A 16,144-nucleotide genomic window follows, 5' to 3' on the forward strand; every position below is an offset into this window, starting at 1 on the left:
TTCAGCTGCTCATTTTCAGTAGTCTCGTTTCTTGATAAGTAGAGCAATCTTTATTAACCTTGTCAAAATGAAGTATGTCCATAAAGATGTTGAGTAACAACATGAATATAAAGATGTTAAGCTGGTTTTATGATTTACAAAGTACATAATATATTTTGTACGTGCCCATGTAAGTTGGAAATTTTCATGGAAATTATGAAAATGATACGGGTCATTTCTAACAAGTTGTAAGCCACTTGTCACAGTTCTTAATTTCACTGAGAGCTCTTCATATGTCAGTGTTGCGCTTTGCTTAAGAAAATAAACAGATAGTATGCTGCTGTTCTTTGCTATTGTTAGCCGATAACTTTTAGGGGAAATTTGACAGCTTACTGGAATTTATATGCACGGAAACAGTAAAAACTTAAGAGAATGTATGTCCTAAATTATTGAAAAGGATGTCTAACTGCTTTTAATCTATACCTTTTTTTCCTTGTTGGCCATTACCTCTGGGGCTTTTCTCCCCCCTCTCAAAATTTATTCTATAGCAGTCAGTGGTTTTCAGTGTGTGGTCCTAAGACCAGCAGCATCAGTATCAGTACAGTTGAGAGCTTGTGAGAAATACACATTCTCAGGCCCTTTCCCAGACTGCTGAATCAGAAACTGCTGAAATCTGGTGCATGCTGTAACTTGAGAACCAATTAGATTTCAGCCTCTGATTTGAAGGGTAATAGCTACCAGAGCTGCTAAAGGTATACGCATGCCCCTCTGTTCCTGGTGGAATCATGCTCAACTGTTCAAGATTCCCTCCTCCTGACCCCATGTAAGTTCAGGACAGTTTTCCTTCTTTGTGGCTCTGTATAATATTCCCCCATATACTGTTTTAATCCTGTGCTGTGGATAATTTGTTTCCAAATTGGTTGTTTTGCCTTTAAACATGAAAATCAGTTGTATGGAAATCGCTGTGTGTGTGTATCTGTCACTGGTCCCTTAAGAATTCCTTGAAGAGTAATTACTAAATCAAAGTATACATTGTTAACGCTCTTGGTTTATTCACATTAACTTTTTTTTTATTCAAACAGAAAATCACAAAAATTATAATCATCATCAGTTCACTCAGTCCCATGTAATTAATTTTTTTTCATCTTGATCTTTTGTTAGCACTTTTATGAATCCATCAGTTTTCCATTAGAGTTCTGAAAATGCTCATTCATTCAGATCAGCAGTATAGTCAGTTACCAGAAACCTGTATTGTCAGAGTCTTTTCCATGAATTCCTTGAAGATGAAACCCTTTTATAAGAACATTTTTGCAAAAGCATCAGAGTACACCCGGAACTCCCTGTAAATGACAAAAGACTTAAAAATGACCACGGTTAAAGATTTGATGAGGGCTTCCCTGGTGGCGTAGTGGTTGAGAGTCCGCCTGCCGATGCAGGGGACGTGGGTTCGTGCCCCAGTCCGGGAAGATCCCATATGCCACGGAGTGGCTGGGCCCGTGAGCCATGGCCGCTAAGCCTGTGCATCCGGAGCCTGTGCTCCGCAACGGGAGAGGCCACAGCAGTAAGAGGCCCGCGTACTGCTAAAAAAAAAAAAAGGAGCAGTCATGAGGCTGACAATCCCCTAGACAACAAAACTCTGAAAGAGGCAAGCATCCTTGAGGCCCCAGCTCCTACTGGAGGATCCTTAAAAAGAAAAAAAAGAAAAAAAAAGATTTGATGAAAGTTCATAATAATGCAGTTGACAAGGAAATTCAGTTATTTCTGAGATACACATTTTAAATAACTAGAATTATGACTTACAACATTATACCAGAACATATAAGATTTTTAGAAATTTCATGTAGTGTCTGAAACATTTATATTAACATATTTCCATACAAATAACCCAAAGAAAGTTTAGTGTTAGTTTTTTTGTTTGTTTTTTTATACTGCAGGTTCTTATTAGTCATCAGTTTTATACACATCACTGTATACATGTCAAACCCAATCGCCCAATTCATCACACCACCATCCCCACCCCACCACGGTTTTCCCCCCTTGGTGTCCATATGTTTGTTCTCTACATCTGTGTCTCAACTTCTGCCCTGCAAACTGGTTCATCTGTACCGTCTTTCTAGATTCCACATACATGCGTTAATATACGATATTTGTTCTTCTCTTTCTGACTTACTTCACTCTGTATGACAGTCTCTAGATCCATCCACGTCTCAACAAATGACTCAATTTCGTTCTTTTTTATGGCTGAGTAATATTCCATTGTATATATGTACCACATCTTCTTTATCCATTTGTCTGTCTATGGGTATTTAGGTTGCTTCCATGACCTGGCTGTTGTAAATAGTGCTGCAATGAACATTGGGGTGCATGTGTCTTTTTGAATTATGGTTTTCTCTGGGTATATGCCCAGTAGTGGGATTGCTGGATCATATGGTAATTCTATTTTTAGTTTTTTTTTTTTTTTTTGGCGGTACGCGGGCCTCTCACTGTTGTGGCCTCTCCCGTTGCGGAGCACAGGCTCTGGATACGCAGGCTCAGCAGCCATGGTTCACGGGCCCAGCCACTCCGCGGCATGTGGGATCTTCCCGGACTGGGGCACGAACCCGTGTCCCCTGCATCGGCAGGCGAACTCTCAACCACTGCGCCACCAGGGGAGCCTTATTTTTAGTTTTTTAAGGAACCTCCATACTGTTCTCCATAGTGGCTGTATCAATTACATTCCCACCAACAGTGCAAGAGGGTTCCCTTTTCTCCACACCCTCTCCAGCATTTGTTGTTTGTAGATTTTCTGATGATGCCCATTCTAACTGGTGTGAAGTGATACCTCATTGTAGTTTTGATTTGCATTTCTCTAATTATTAGTGATGTTGAGCAGCTTTTCATGTGTTCCTTGGCCATCTGTATGTCTTCTTAGGAGAAATGTCTATTTAGGTCTTCTGCCCATTTTTGGATTGGGTTGTTTGTTTCTTTAATATTGAGCTGCATGAGCTGTTTATATATTTTGGAGATTAATCCTTTGTCCGTTGATTCGTTTGCGAATATTTTCTCCCATTGTGAGGGTTGTCTTTTCGTCTTGTTTATGGTTTCCTTTGCTGTGCAAAAGCTTTGAAGTTTCATTAGGTCCCATTTGTTTATTTTTGTTTTTATTTCCATTACTCTAGGAGGTGGATCAAAAAAGATCTTGCTGTGATTTTTGTCAAAGAGTGTTCTTCCTATGTTTTCCTCTAAGAGTTTTATAGTGTCTGGTCTTACATTTAGGTCTCGAATCCATCTCTTGAGTTTATTTTTGTGTGTGGTGTTAGGGGGTGTTCTAATTTCATTCTTTTACCTGTAGCTGTCCAGTTTTCCCAGCACCACTTATTGAAGAGACTGTCTTTTCTCCATTGTATATCTTTGCCTTCTTTGTCATAGATTAGTTGACCATAGGTGCGTGGGTTAATCTCTGGACTTTCTATCTTGATCCATTGATCTGTGTTTCTGTTTTTGTGCCAGTACCATATTATCTTGATTACTGTAGCTTTGTAGTATAGTCTGAAGTCAGGGAGTCTGATTCCTCCAGCTCTGTTTTTTTCCCTCAAGACTGCTTTGGCTATTTGGGGTCTTTTGTGTCTCCATACAAATTTTAAGATGATTTGTTCTAGTTCTGTAAAATATGCCATTGTTAATTTGATAGGGATTGCATTGAATCTGTAGATTGCTTTGGGTAGTATAGTCATTTTCACAATATTGATTTTTCCAATCCAAGAACATGGTATATCTCTCCAACTGTTGGTATCATCTTTACTTTCTTTCATCAGTGTCTTACAGTTTTCTGCATACAGGTCATTTGCTCCCCTAGGTAGGTTTATTGCTAGGTATTTTATTCTTTGTTGCAGTGGTAAATGGGAGCATTCCCATAATTTCTCTTTCAGATTTTTCATCATTAGTGTATAGGAACGCAAGAGATTTCTGTTCATTAATTTTGTATTCTGCATCTTTACCAAATTCATTGATTACCTCTAGTAGTTTTCTGGTGGCATTTTTAGGATTCTCTATATGTAGTATCATGTCATCTACAAACAGTGACAGTTTTCCTTCTTCCTTTCCAATTTATATTCTTTCATTTCTTTTTCTTCTCTGATTGCCGTGGCTAGGACTTCCAAAACTATGTTGAATAATAGTGGTGAGAGTGGACATCCTTGTCTCGTTCCTGATATTAGAGGAAATGCTTTCAGTTTTTCACTACTGAGAATGATGTTGGCTGTGGCTTTGTTGTATATGGCCTTTATTGTGTTGAGGTAGGTTCCCTCTATGCCCACTTTCTGCAGAGTTTTTATCATAAATGGGTGTTGAATTTTTTCAAAAGCTTTTTCTGCATCTGTTGAGATGATCATATGGTTTTTATTCTTCAGTTTGTTAATATGGTGTATCACATTGATTGATTTGCGTATATTGAAGAATCCTTGCATCCCTGGGATAAATCCCACTTGATCATGGTGTATGATCCTTTTAATGTGTTGTTGGATTCTGTTTGCTAGTATTTTGTGAAAGATTTTTGCCTCTATATTCATCAGTGATATTGGTCTGTAATTTTCTTTTTTTGTAGTATGTTTGTCTGGTTTTGGTATCAGGGTGATTGTGGCCTCAAAGAATGAGTTTGGGAGTGTTCCTTCCTCTGCAAATTTTTGGAAGAGTTTGAGAAGGATGGGTGTTAGCTCTTCTCTAAATGTTTGATAGAATTCACCTGTGAAGCCATCTGGTCCTGGACTTTTATTTTTTGGAAGATTTTTAATCACAGTTTCAATTTCATTCCTTGTGATTGGTCTGTTCATATTTTCTGTTTCTTCCTGGTTCAGTCTTGGAAGGTTATACCTTTCTAAGAATTTGTCCATTTCTTCCAGGTTGTCCATTTTATTGGCATAGAGTTGCTTTTAGTAGTCTCTTAGGATGCTTTGTAGTTCTGCGGTGTCTGTTGTAACTTCTTTTTCATTTCTGATTTTATTGATTTGAGTCCTCTCCCTCTTTTTCTTGATGAGTCTGGCTAATTGTTTATCAATTTTGTTTATCTTCTCAAAGAACCAGCTTTTAGTTTTGTTGATCTTTGCTATTGTTTTATTTGTTTCTATTTCATTTATTTCTGCTCTGATCTTTATGATTTCTTTCCTTCTGCCAACCTTGGGTTTTGTTTATTCTTCTTTCTCTAGTTCCTTTAGGTGTAAGGTTAGATTGTTTATTTGAGATTTTTCTAGTTTCTTGAGGTAGGCTTGTATAGCTATAAACTTCCCTCTTAGAACTGCTTTTGCTGCATCCCATAGGTTTTGGATCATCGTGTTTTCAGTGTCATTTGTCTCTAGGTATTTTTTGATTTCCTCTTTGATTTCTTCAGTGATCTCTTGGTTATTTAGTAACGTATTGTTTAGCCTCCATGTGTTTGTGTTGTTCACGTGTTTTTCCTTGTAATTCATTTCTCATCTCATAGCGTTGTGGTCAGAAAAGATGCTTGATATGATTTCAATTCTCTTAAATTTACTGAGGCTTGATTTGTGACCCAAGATGTGATCTATCCTGGAGAATGTTCCATGCGCACTTGAGAAGAAAGTGTAATCTGCTGTTTTTGGATGGAATGTCCTATAAATGTCAATTAAATCTATCTGTTCTGTTGTGTCATTTAAAGCTTGTGTTTCCTTATTTATTTTCATTTTGGATGATCTGTCCATTGGTGTAAGTGAGGTGTTAAAGTCCCCCAGTATTATCGTGTTACTGTCTATTTCCTCTTTTATAGCTGTTAGCAGTTGCCTTATGTATTGAGGTGCTCCTGTGTTGGGTGCATATATATTTATAATTGTTACATCTTCTTCTTGGATTGATCCCTTGATCATTATGTAGTGTCCTTCCTTGTCTCTTGTAACATTCTTTATTTTAAAGTCTGTTTTATCTGATATGAGTGTTGCTAGTCCAGCTTTCTTTTGATTTCCATTTGCATGGAATATCTTTTTCCATCCCCTCACTTTCAGTCTGTATGTGTCTCTAGGTCTGAAGTGGGTCTCTTGTAGACAGCACATAGATGGGTCTTGTTTTTGTATCCATTCAGTGAGCCTGTGTCTTTTGGTTTGGGCATTTAATCCATTCACGTTTAACGTAGTTATCGATATGTATGTTCCTATTACCATTTTCTTAATTGTTTTGGGTTTGTTTTTGTAGATCCTTTTCTTCTCTTGTGTTTCCCACTTAGAGAAGTTCCTTTAGCATTTCTTGTAGAGCTGGTTGGGTGGTGCTGAATTCTCTTAGCTTTTGGTTGTCTGTAAAGCTTTTGATTTCTCCATCAAATCTGAATGAGATCCTTGCCAGGTAGAGTAATCTTGGTTGTAGGTTCTTGCCTTTCATCACTTTAAGTATATCATGCCACTCCCTTCTGGCTTGTAGAGTTTCTGCTGAGAAATCAGCTGTTAACCTTATGGGAGTTCCCTTGTATGTTATTTTTCATTTTTCCCTTGCTACTTTCAATAATTTTCTTTGTCTTTAATTTTTGCCAATTTGATTACTATGTGTCTCGGCATTTTTCTCCTTGGGTTTATCCTGTATGGGACTTGCTGCGCTTCCTGGACTTGGGTGGCTATTTCTTTTCCCATGTTAGGGAAGTTGTTGACTATAATCTCTTCAGATATTTTCTCTGCTCCTTTCTGTCTCTCTTCTGCTTCTGGGAACCCTATAATGCGAATGTTGTTGCGTTTAATGTTGTCCCAGAGGTCTCCTAGGCTGTCTTCATTTCTTTTCATTCTTTTTCTTTATTCTGTTACGCAGCAGTGAATTCCACTTTTCTGTCTTCCAGGTCACTTATCCGTTCTTCTGCCTCAGTTATCCTGCTGTTGGTTCCTTCTAGTGTAGTTTTTATTTCAGTTATTGTATTGTTAATCTCTGTTTGTTCTTTAATTCTTCTAGGTCTTTGTTAAACATTTCTTCCATCTTCTCGATCTTTGCCTCCATTCTTTTTCCAAGTTCCTGGATCATCTTCACTATCATTATTCTGAATTCTTTTCCTGGAATGTTGCCTATCTCCACTTCATTTAGTTGTTTTTCTGGGGTTTTATCTTATTCCTTCATCTGGTACATAGCCCTCTGCCTTTTCATCTTGTCTGTCTTTCTGTGAATGTGGTTTTTGTTCCACAGGCTGCAGGATTGTAGTTCTTCTTGCTTCTGCTGTCTGCCCTCTGGTGGATGAGGCTATCTAAGAGGCTTGATGGGAGGGACTGGTGGTGGGTAGAGCTGACTATTGCTCTGGTGGGCAGAACTCAGTAAAACTTTAATCCAGTTGAGTGTTGATAGGTCGGGCTGGGTTCCCTTCCTGTTGGTTGTTTGGCCCGAGGCAACCAAACACTGGAGCCTACCTGGGCTCTTTGGTGGGGCTAATGCCAGACTCTGGGAGGGCTCACACCAAGGAGTACTTCCCAGAACTTCTGCTGCCAGTGTCCTTGTCCCCACAGTGAGCCACAGCCACCCCCGGCCTCTGCAGGAGACCCTCCAACACTAGCAGGTAGGTCTGGTTCAGTCTCCCCTGGGGTCACTGCTCCTTCCCCTGGGTCCTGATGCGCACACTACTTTGTGTGTGCCCTCCAAGAGTGGAGTCTCTGTTTCCCCCAGTCCTTCGAAGTCCTGCCATCAATTCCCACTAGGCTTCAAAGTCTGATTCTCTAGGAATTCCTCCTCCCATTGCCGGACCCCCAGGTTGGGAAGCCTGATGTGGGGCTCAGAACCTTCACTCCAGTGGGTGGACTTCTGTGGTATAAGTGTGCTCCAGTCTGTGAGTCACCCACCCAGCAGTTATGGGGTTTGATTTTACTGTGATTGGCCCCCTCCTACCGTCTCATTGTAGCTGCTTCTTTGTCTTTGGATGTGGGGTATCTTTTTTGGTGAGTTCCAGTGCCTTCCTGTCGATGATTGTACAGCAGCTAGTCGTGATTCTGGTGTTCTTGCAAGAGGGAGTGAGAGCACGTCCTTCTACTCTGCCATCTTGGTTCCTCTCCCACATTAACTTTTTTTTTTTTTGCGGTACGCGGGCCTCTCACTGCTGTGGCCTCTCCCGTTGCGGGGCACAGGCTCCAGACGCTCAGGCTCAGCGGCCATGGCTCACGGGCTCAGCCGCTCTGCGGCATGTGGGATCTTCCCGGACCGGGGCACGAACCCGCATCCCCTGCATCGGCAGGCGGACTCTCAACCACTGCGCCACCAGGGAAGCCCCCACATTAACTTTTTTTGAGTAAAGGTTTTGACAATTTTGCAAACGATTTCTAAAAACTTACTAGTATTGATAATATCTCCCTAGTTTTTATGGGGGTTATAGGGTAAACATGGCTCAAGATTGCACCTAGGTAAAGAGGGGGAGACCTGAATAAAGGGTTTTGAGAAAGGAAGTTAATATTAGAAAGCCATCTGGAACTGTCTTTTAGATTGTGGAAACCTTCCCCCCCCCACCACGTATTTATTTTTTCTTCTATCCTTTCAGTGCTGTTTGTGAATTAGAGAGGGTAGAGGGACAGAGCTCAGTTGTGACTTGCCCACAGTAATTTGCACAGATTGAACCAGGCCTGCATTGAACCCCACTCTTTGGAGCCACTCAGTGTTTTATTCTGCCTCTTGATAATTAATGTGGGTCCAGAGTTTCTGTACTGTCTTTGAATTGGATTTCTCAAAACCTTTTTGTTTCTTACACAAGACTAAGTGTGAACTCTAGTAACATATGTATTTAGACGGCAGAAAAGCTACCTGCTGAAATAAAAAGCCATTTCTAAACTATGTATTAAATTATTTACTTTGATTTTCAGTGATTAGAGACTTTCAAGAATATGTAGAGCCAGGAGAAGATTTCCCAGCTTCTCCTCAGAGAAGAACTACCGCATCACAGGAAGACAAAGACGACAGTGTGGTTTTACCTCTGGGTGCAGATACACTTACACAGAACTTGGGCATTCCAGTACTAGTAGTTTGCACAAAGGTTAGTTTGCTTCCTACAGATTCTACTACTGATACTAACCAAGGATGAACAACTGTTTTATTTTCTAGGCTCCTTTTGGAGTTGACACATTAGTTTTCCTAGGTAACTTTTCTTAATAAGTAGATATAATAGTTTATAATATTGAATGATATTCACATGTTTGTTTTGTGAACTTAATCATAGTTTTCTTTGAAAGAAAATGTTACTTCAGATATTCTAAAATTTGTGATCAAATTTCATTTTCCTAATTCCAGTTAGACTTCAAATTGTATAGTCAGTTTAGTGGAGATAGTTACAGGTAAGATGAAAACTATCAATTTCATAAAATAAAATATTTTTCCACAGTAAGTTTTATATACTAATATCTTGATATTAGAAAATGTACTTAAAATAAAATAGACTTAATTTTAAAGATGTATCAATACTCATTATGTAAAGTTGATATGCAGTTATCAAAGGCCTTTTATTTATTTAAGAGATTCTGGTAGGATTACTATTATAAAAATTCTGTTAATTTAGTTCTGTCACTGTATACACTTTATAATACAATCAAATTTCCTTTAAAAAATAATTTAAAGTTCATCTTCTCCCCATTTGGTCCTAAGTAGTATGTCTTTACTGTGTAAGCCATGGAATAGTTAAGATAATTACAGAACATATAAACGCTTTTGAGATCTAAAATTATTATGTCTTTTGTAATGTAAAATTTTCACATCTGAGTGAAGGAGGGTGTGGAATTTGTTCACCTTTGGAATAAAAATGATAAAAAATTTTAAATATAGCTTAAGTTTTACTTTAAACACTACAAAAATTATCAATAACAAAGGAATGTGGGGGGAGCATTTAAAATAATTAAGTCAAAGTCTATTGTCTGCTTTTCAAATGGTGAGTCAGGTGTAGTTAATTCTTACTTATATCTTTTGCATAAAACTGTGCTTAAACTCTTACAATAGAATCCTTTTGTCTGTGGTTTGTTTGGGTTTTATTTTGTTTGGCAAAGAGCTGTTTATTGGCAGATATTTTCCTGTTTTTACACCACAACTTGCCTTATAAAAAGCTCTTTATTTTTCAAAGAAAAAATGTCAAGCTTTAAGGGGACCTGAATCAGTATCAAATGAGTCATAGATTCATAAAATTTTCAAGCCAAAAGAGATCATCTACAGTATTTCACAGAATCTAAGACACCGTCAGTTCTGCTTCAGTTTAAGAGCTTTTAAAGTGTGTGGGGGGATGGGGGAATGTGTGTCTCAGGATAGATGAAGAATGGTTGTTCAACTCAGTTTAAAGACGCTTGAAATTGAGACAAGAGAGACTAGGTTTCTTGCCAGATCCTCATATTTCAGTTAAAAATGTTTTAAAAAGTTTACTAAACTGTTATGCTTCACCAAAAATGTCATAAGTCAACAATATAATAAGTATCTTTAATACTTTGAAATAATTACTCTCAGTGTTCTATAACATAGACAGTATGCTATATCATGTTTAAGGAGACTGTCCTATGTTATATATATGCATAACAAAAAATTACATATCAAAAAAAATGACATGAAATTTGCCCCCAAACTAATATTAGGTATGATGGACATTGTTTATTTTTAAATTTCATAACCTTCAATTCACAAAAGTTTTGATGAAGTTATTTGGATATCATGATGTTTGAACATGCCTTAATTTTTTTCCTAACATTTTTTTTTTTGTAGCAAGCAGAATTCAGAATTGTTTCATTGATTGTACAGGTGACATTTCAGAAATAGCCTGTAATTCCCCTTTTTTGCTGTTGGTGAAATTGAAGTGAGAGTGAATAAAAGCACCAGAAAAGAAATAAAGGTCAATTAAGAGCTATCAAATAAGCAGAGGAACAAAGGGGAAATAGTGAGAGGTGCAGACTCCCTGGATATACAGAGTGCTTTATAGAACTAGAATAGATTTTAGATCTTAAAAACTTTGTTCTAGGACATAAGTCGTTGAGTTAGCAAGTATGACCGCCCATTATAAGCTTGTCCTGTTATTCTTCATTCCTTTATGTACTAAAACTTCCTCTTTGGTGTTCTCATCGCATTCAATATATCATAGAAATCAGAGCTTTTTAAAGAAATAAAAGTATTCATTAGTCTTACGACTCCAACTAAAAGTCTCTAGACATATAGGAGTGATTAGTATTCTAGGTTCTACTGATCTGTCACTGTATCAGAGCGGTAGTTTTGTGATATTCCCTCACCCAGCATTGAACTGTTTAAATCATTATATTATTATTTAATGTTAATATTGTTTTTAAAATTATTTTAACTCATTAGTGTGATGCCATTAGTGTGTTGGAGAAAGAACATGACTACAGAGATGAGCATTTCGATTTTATTCAGTCTCATATCCGGAAGTTTTGTTTACAGTGTATCCTTTTAATACATTGATTGGCGCAGTGTTCCTTAGCTGTTTGCTTGTTTATTTGTTTAAGTAAAGGAATAAATCGATGACTTCAGAAATTCCATAAACTTTTTTCCTCCTGCCTCTGGTTGGAAATTTCAGTTCCCAAATCATTTATATCTAGGTATTTTGAGATATAAAAGCAAGTATTGAAATATGTAACTTTGCTGTTTTTAAACTACTGTGATTAAGAAAAATAATGATCAGACTTATGTAGAAAATTCTAATGAGTTGGCATTGAAAACATTCTTGCAGAAAACTGGTATTCATTTCTTGGGGGTGGGTGGTAGGGAAAGATCAATATTTGGGTTTGTGTGTTTTTGTTTTTAATTTGTTTACTGTGTTATCTCCACTATAGTCTAATGCAGTGGTTTTTAAATCTGGCTGTGCTCATCTAAGACTTACTGAATTGGAACATTCCAAGGGGAGGCTGGAGAATCTATGCTGAATTTTAAAAAAGCTTTTCTGGGTAATTCTGATGATCACAAGGTTAAAAAACCTAGCATAAGGAATCTTGTGTAGTCTAGGTTGCAAGGATTATATGAGCCAGTGAATAACATTTACAACTAAACAAAGGATAAAATGAGTGAATGCTTTTAAGAGAATTTCGTGTTGAAAACTTCAGACAGCTTGAGAGCACCGAAGAGAGGTGTTCTCACTTGCCCCCTTGGATCAGATGTTTTGCATTTGCATTCACCAATCAAAGCTTTTGGGTCTGAAAAGTGAAGAAATGATAGATAGTAGGAGTAGACAGGAATAAGTAATGTACACATGTTTACAGTCTCTGTAGTTTTTCATCGTCATTAATGGACGTTTAATTTAAGGACCACTTGGCAAGAGCCTCGTTGAATAATGAATAAGATCACTTGACACTGGGAGTTTCCCTTTTCCCTTTTTCCTTCAGTACTTTGTCCTCCATGGCACTTTCTCTTCTCATGTCACACAATGGTTAGTTGGATTGAATTAAAGGGCATTTGTCTGCAAAAGAAAACAAAAAGAAGTAATTGAAGTAGGTGTTGATAGCCTTTTTTGTTATCTTTGCAGATTAGAAAATTTGAGAATAGTCTCTTTAAACATTTATTTAAAGCTACACTTGGAAATGTACATATAGAGATGTAATCAGGAAGGAGAGTGTCCACTACAATAATTACAGACCTTTAGTAGAGCTGGTTGATTTTAAAAGAATACAAAACAAGAAATCACTTCAAGATAGTGAGAGGGGGGGCTGCCCTGGTGACGCAGTGGTTAAGAATCCACCTGCCAATGCAGGGGACACGGGTTCGAGCCCTGCCAGGAAGATCCCACATGCCGTGGAGCAACTAAGCCCATGCGCCACAACTGCTGAGCCTGCACTCTAGAGCCTGTGAGCCACAACTGCTGAAACCCATGCGCATAGAGCCCATGTTCTGCAACAGGAGAGGCCACTGCAGTGAGAAGCCTGTGCACTGCAGTGAAGAGTAGCCCCCGGCTCACCGCAACTAGAGAAAGCCTGTATGCAACAACAAAGACCCAACACAGCCAAAAATAAATAAAAAAAAAAAAAAAGAGGGGTGTGTGTGTGTCAGTGAGGACAATTCAAAATCATCTGTATTTTAAAAATTAAAAAATTTTAATTGCATTGTAAATTTTCCAGCTGTGTAAATCTTCCAAATTATAAATTGGCTCTCGTGAGAAAGATCATTCATGAAAAGTTCACACAATTAAGCATTTACTTAAGATTATGATGTTTGTTTCTACCAAATTAAGTATTATGACAAGTAGTATTTAGCCAATACCATTTTAAGGTTCATAAGCCTTGGTTTGTTTCCTAGAAAGTGCGAGTATCCTAATTCAGAAGTTAGACTATTCTCATCATTTCCTCTTGGCCTGAGTCACCATCTCTCTTGAGACCCAATGGCTAGTGCTAGCATTTTGGTCATGAAGTCTACTTTTGCCTTGGATTGTTCCTGAAAGCTTCCTGATGGTTCTTGATGGTTCATCTTCTCTGTTCAGTGGATCTCCTGAGCTTTCTCCCCAAAGTCTTAATTCCTGGACTAGTAAAAACTATAAGAGACACTAGTGCAAACCACTTTTGTTGAAAAGGCAAAACAGTTTTTGGTAAAAAATATCCCTCCTTCATGAAGTTTATGAAGGTTAAAGACAAAAATAAATTGCCTCTTCATATGCTTTAAATGTAGAGGTAGTAGTGGTGTCAGTTATTAAATTTACCTTTACTTTCTTGGCTAATGAGATTTTTTGCCCTCCTAAGTTAAATCACTTATGTAGAGATAGTTTTATTTGCATCTTAGCCTGTATATAAGTATTTTATAGTTTTGAAAGTCTTGATTACCATGTAATTATACCTTTGGAAGTTATTTTTGAAACCAATATGTATAAATGCTAAGCTGAGAACACAAAATTTTATGGTACCTGTTGATGGAGTTTGTCCAAAAATTTCTTTAACGGTGTTCATTCAGATGGTGCAGCACTTATTTACACTTCAGTAAAAGAAAACAAAAATATAGATTTAGTATATAAATACATTGTTCAGAAACTCTATGGATTTCCCTATAAGATTCCTGCTATTGTTGTGGAAAAAGATGCAGTATTTATGTAAGTATACTCTTAAATGTATTGTTTTATCATGTGTTGTTGCTCCAGTTCGATGGTGCGTCATCATCATCTCATTTTCATTTGAAGTGAGACCAGTAGACTTTTCCATGATGAGTAGGTGAGAATCTGTTCCTAGATTGTTTTATTTATAACCTGCCTTGATTTATCTTTGCCTTTTAGTTTTACTGCTGGCCTGAACCCTTTTGAAAGGCTTGCTATTATAACTAAACTATCTATTGGTTGCATATATCAGTGTATCTACTCACTAATTGGTTATGATACATAAAGGACCCAATGTATAATCTAGACATGCTTTGAAAAGTTATCTGAATAAATTGGGAGGTAAAAATAATTACCACCTTCTCCCCAAGAAACCTGTAATGACAGTTTTAAAATCAGGAAGATTGATAATAATTTTAAGTAGAAATTAGTAAACTTGAGTATTATAATAAAACTGATTAATTTTCCATAATTGGTCAAATTTAACTTCATAAAAATATTCCCCTTAATATGATCATGGATTGAATGAAAGAATGACTATATAAACGCTTGAGAATTTGTCATGTGCATTTCTTTCTAGTCCAGCAGGGTGGGATAATGATAAGAAGATAGGAATATTACATGAAAATTTTCAAATGTTAAAAGCAGAAGATAATTTTGAAGACATCATAACTAAACCACCTGTCCGAAAGGTAACAGTTTTAGTATATAGTCTTAATATTTAGGCTTTTAAACTGAGGGGGAAGTCCATAATTTTAAGATTGTAGGTAGAAAGGTAAGGGGGGTCCTTTTCTATCAAGTTGTGTACTTTACAACCTAGAGCTCAACCAAAAGCCGAGAATACCTTGTTAGAATAATTGTATTGGCTTCTGTCTGTCTAGGCAGATCTTGCATCTTCATGGTCATTAGTTATTCATACTAGCCCACGGCTGTCCAGGGGCTGCCAGGTTCCTAGATTTAATTTTAGTCTGTACTGTTACATGTCATTCTTATAACTATTAAATCTCGTTTCAGAAGGTATTCTTCTTTTATATATATTGATTTTGCTAAGCAGTATATGGTGTTTTATGGTTAGATAGTATAGATGCTTATGAAAAGTTGTATAAAAATGAGTGTTTGCATGTAGTACTTCTCACTGGCTAATTTGAACGTGTTTCGGGAAAAAGTAATTTTGATTTAATATATAATAAAGTTCTTAATTAAGAACCCAAATATTTACATTGAGTAGTTAGAAATAAGAAAAGTAATGTCAAATGAAAAATCAGTTGGTGTGTTACTTGGTTTGGATGTCTGTTAAAAGAAATGCACACATCAAAAAAAAAAACCCAATTTTTCCCATTCTCTCTTTTACCAGCAAAATTGTGCTCTAAGTTGTCTTTTATTCATTTTGCAAATATTTATTGAGCCACTGTTCAGGCACTAGGTGCTGAATAGGAGGGTGATGCAGTAGTGAATCAGTATATATGCCACCTCTCAAGTGGTGATCAGTGCTATGGAAATGAAGCCGAGTGAGGGAAGGGTGAATGAGAGGACCGAGGTGGGGAGGGCTGCAGTTTTAGAAATGATGAGGGCATGTCTCTGATGAGAGGGGAGAATGTTGAAGGCACAGGGAGCAGGAAGTGCACATGCCCTGAGGCAGGAGTGTGTGAGGGGGCCAGAGAGGCTGGAGAAGAGCCTCAGAGGACCAGAGTGGTAGGAGAGACAGGCCTCATCATTAGGCTGCAGTCAGGACTTTGGATTTCATGCTGAGTGGGATGGAAAGTGATGGGGGTGGGGGGGCGAGTTTGAGCACAGGAGTGATATAATCTGACCTAACCTTTCAAAGGATCGCTCTGGCTACTGGGTGGAAAAGTAGACTATGGCATGCCTTGTGCAGAAATAGGAGGAGCAGGAGACATTTGCAACTCCTTTTTTTTCTTATTATTCAGCCGGTAGAAGAGGCATTATGTTTTTATTTCAGGGAAACCAGGGACAAGTTGATTTTCACTCAGCTGGGATGTTATTGGCCCTTTTAAAACACCTAACTGTTGCTTAGCAGATTTTATAAGCATGACTGATATGCCTGTGGCTCTCAGGTTGTGCTGTCTAATACAGTAGCTACTAGTCACATACAGCTTTTAAATATAAATTAAGTACAACTAAATAAAATTAAAAATTCAGTTTCTCAGTTACAGTAGCCACATTTCA

General features: G+C 37.5%; 1 protein-coding gene across 2 annotated transcripts in view; it reads left to right on the forward strand.

Moving 5' to 3' along the window:
- Window positions 1-16,144, forward strand: part of DYNC1LI1 (dynein cytoplasmic 1 light intermediate chain 1) — a 43,165-nt gene that overhangs the window by 22,728 nt on the left and 4,293 nt on the right. For both annotated transcript variants that reach the window (XM_065885103.1, XM_065885104.1), the window contains 4 exons: window positions 8,775-8,944; window positions 11,239-11,332; window positions 13,822-13,957; window positions 14,538-14,649. In XM_065885103.1, coding sequence (XP_065741175.1) covers window positions 8,775-8,944; window positions 11,239-11,332; window positions 13,822-13,957; window positions 14,538-14,649 — 512 coding nt within the window. The remainder of the gene's footprint in view (window positions 1-8,774; window positions 8,945-11,238; window positions 11,333-13,821; window positions 13,958-14,537; window positions 14,650-16,144) is intronic.

This window comes from Phocoena phocoena, chromosome 10 (genome assembly GCF_963924675.1).
Source record: "Phocoena phocoena chromosome 10, mPhoPho1.1, whole genome shotgun sequence".
Taxonomy (NCBI): Eukaryota; Metazoa; Chordata; class Mammalia; order Artiodactyla; family Phocoenidae; genus Phocoena; species Phocoena phocoena.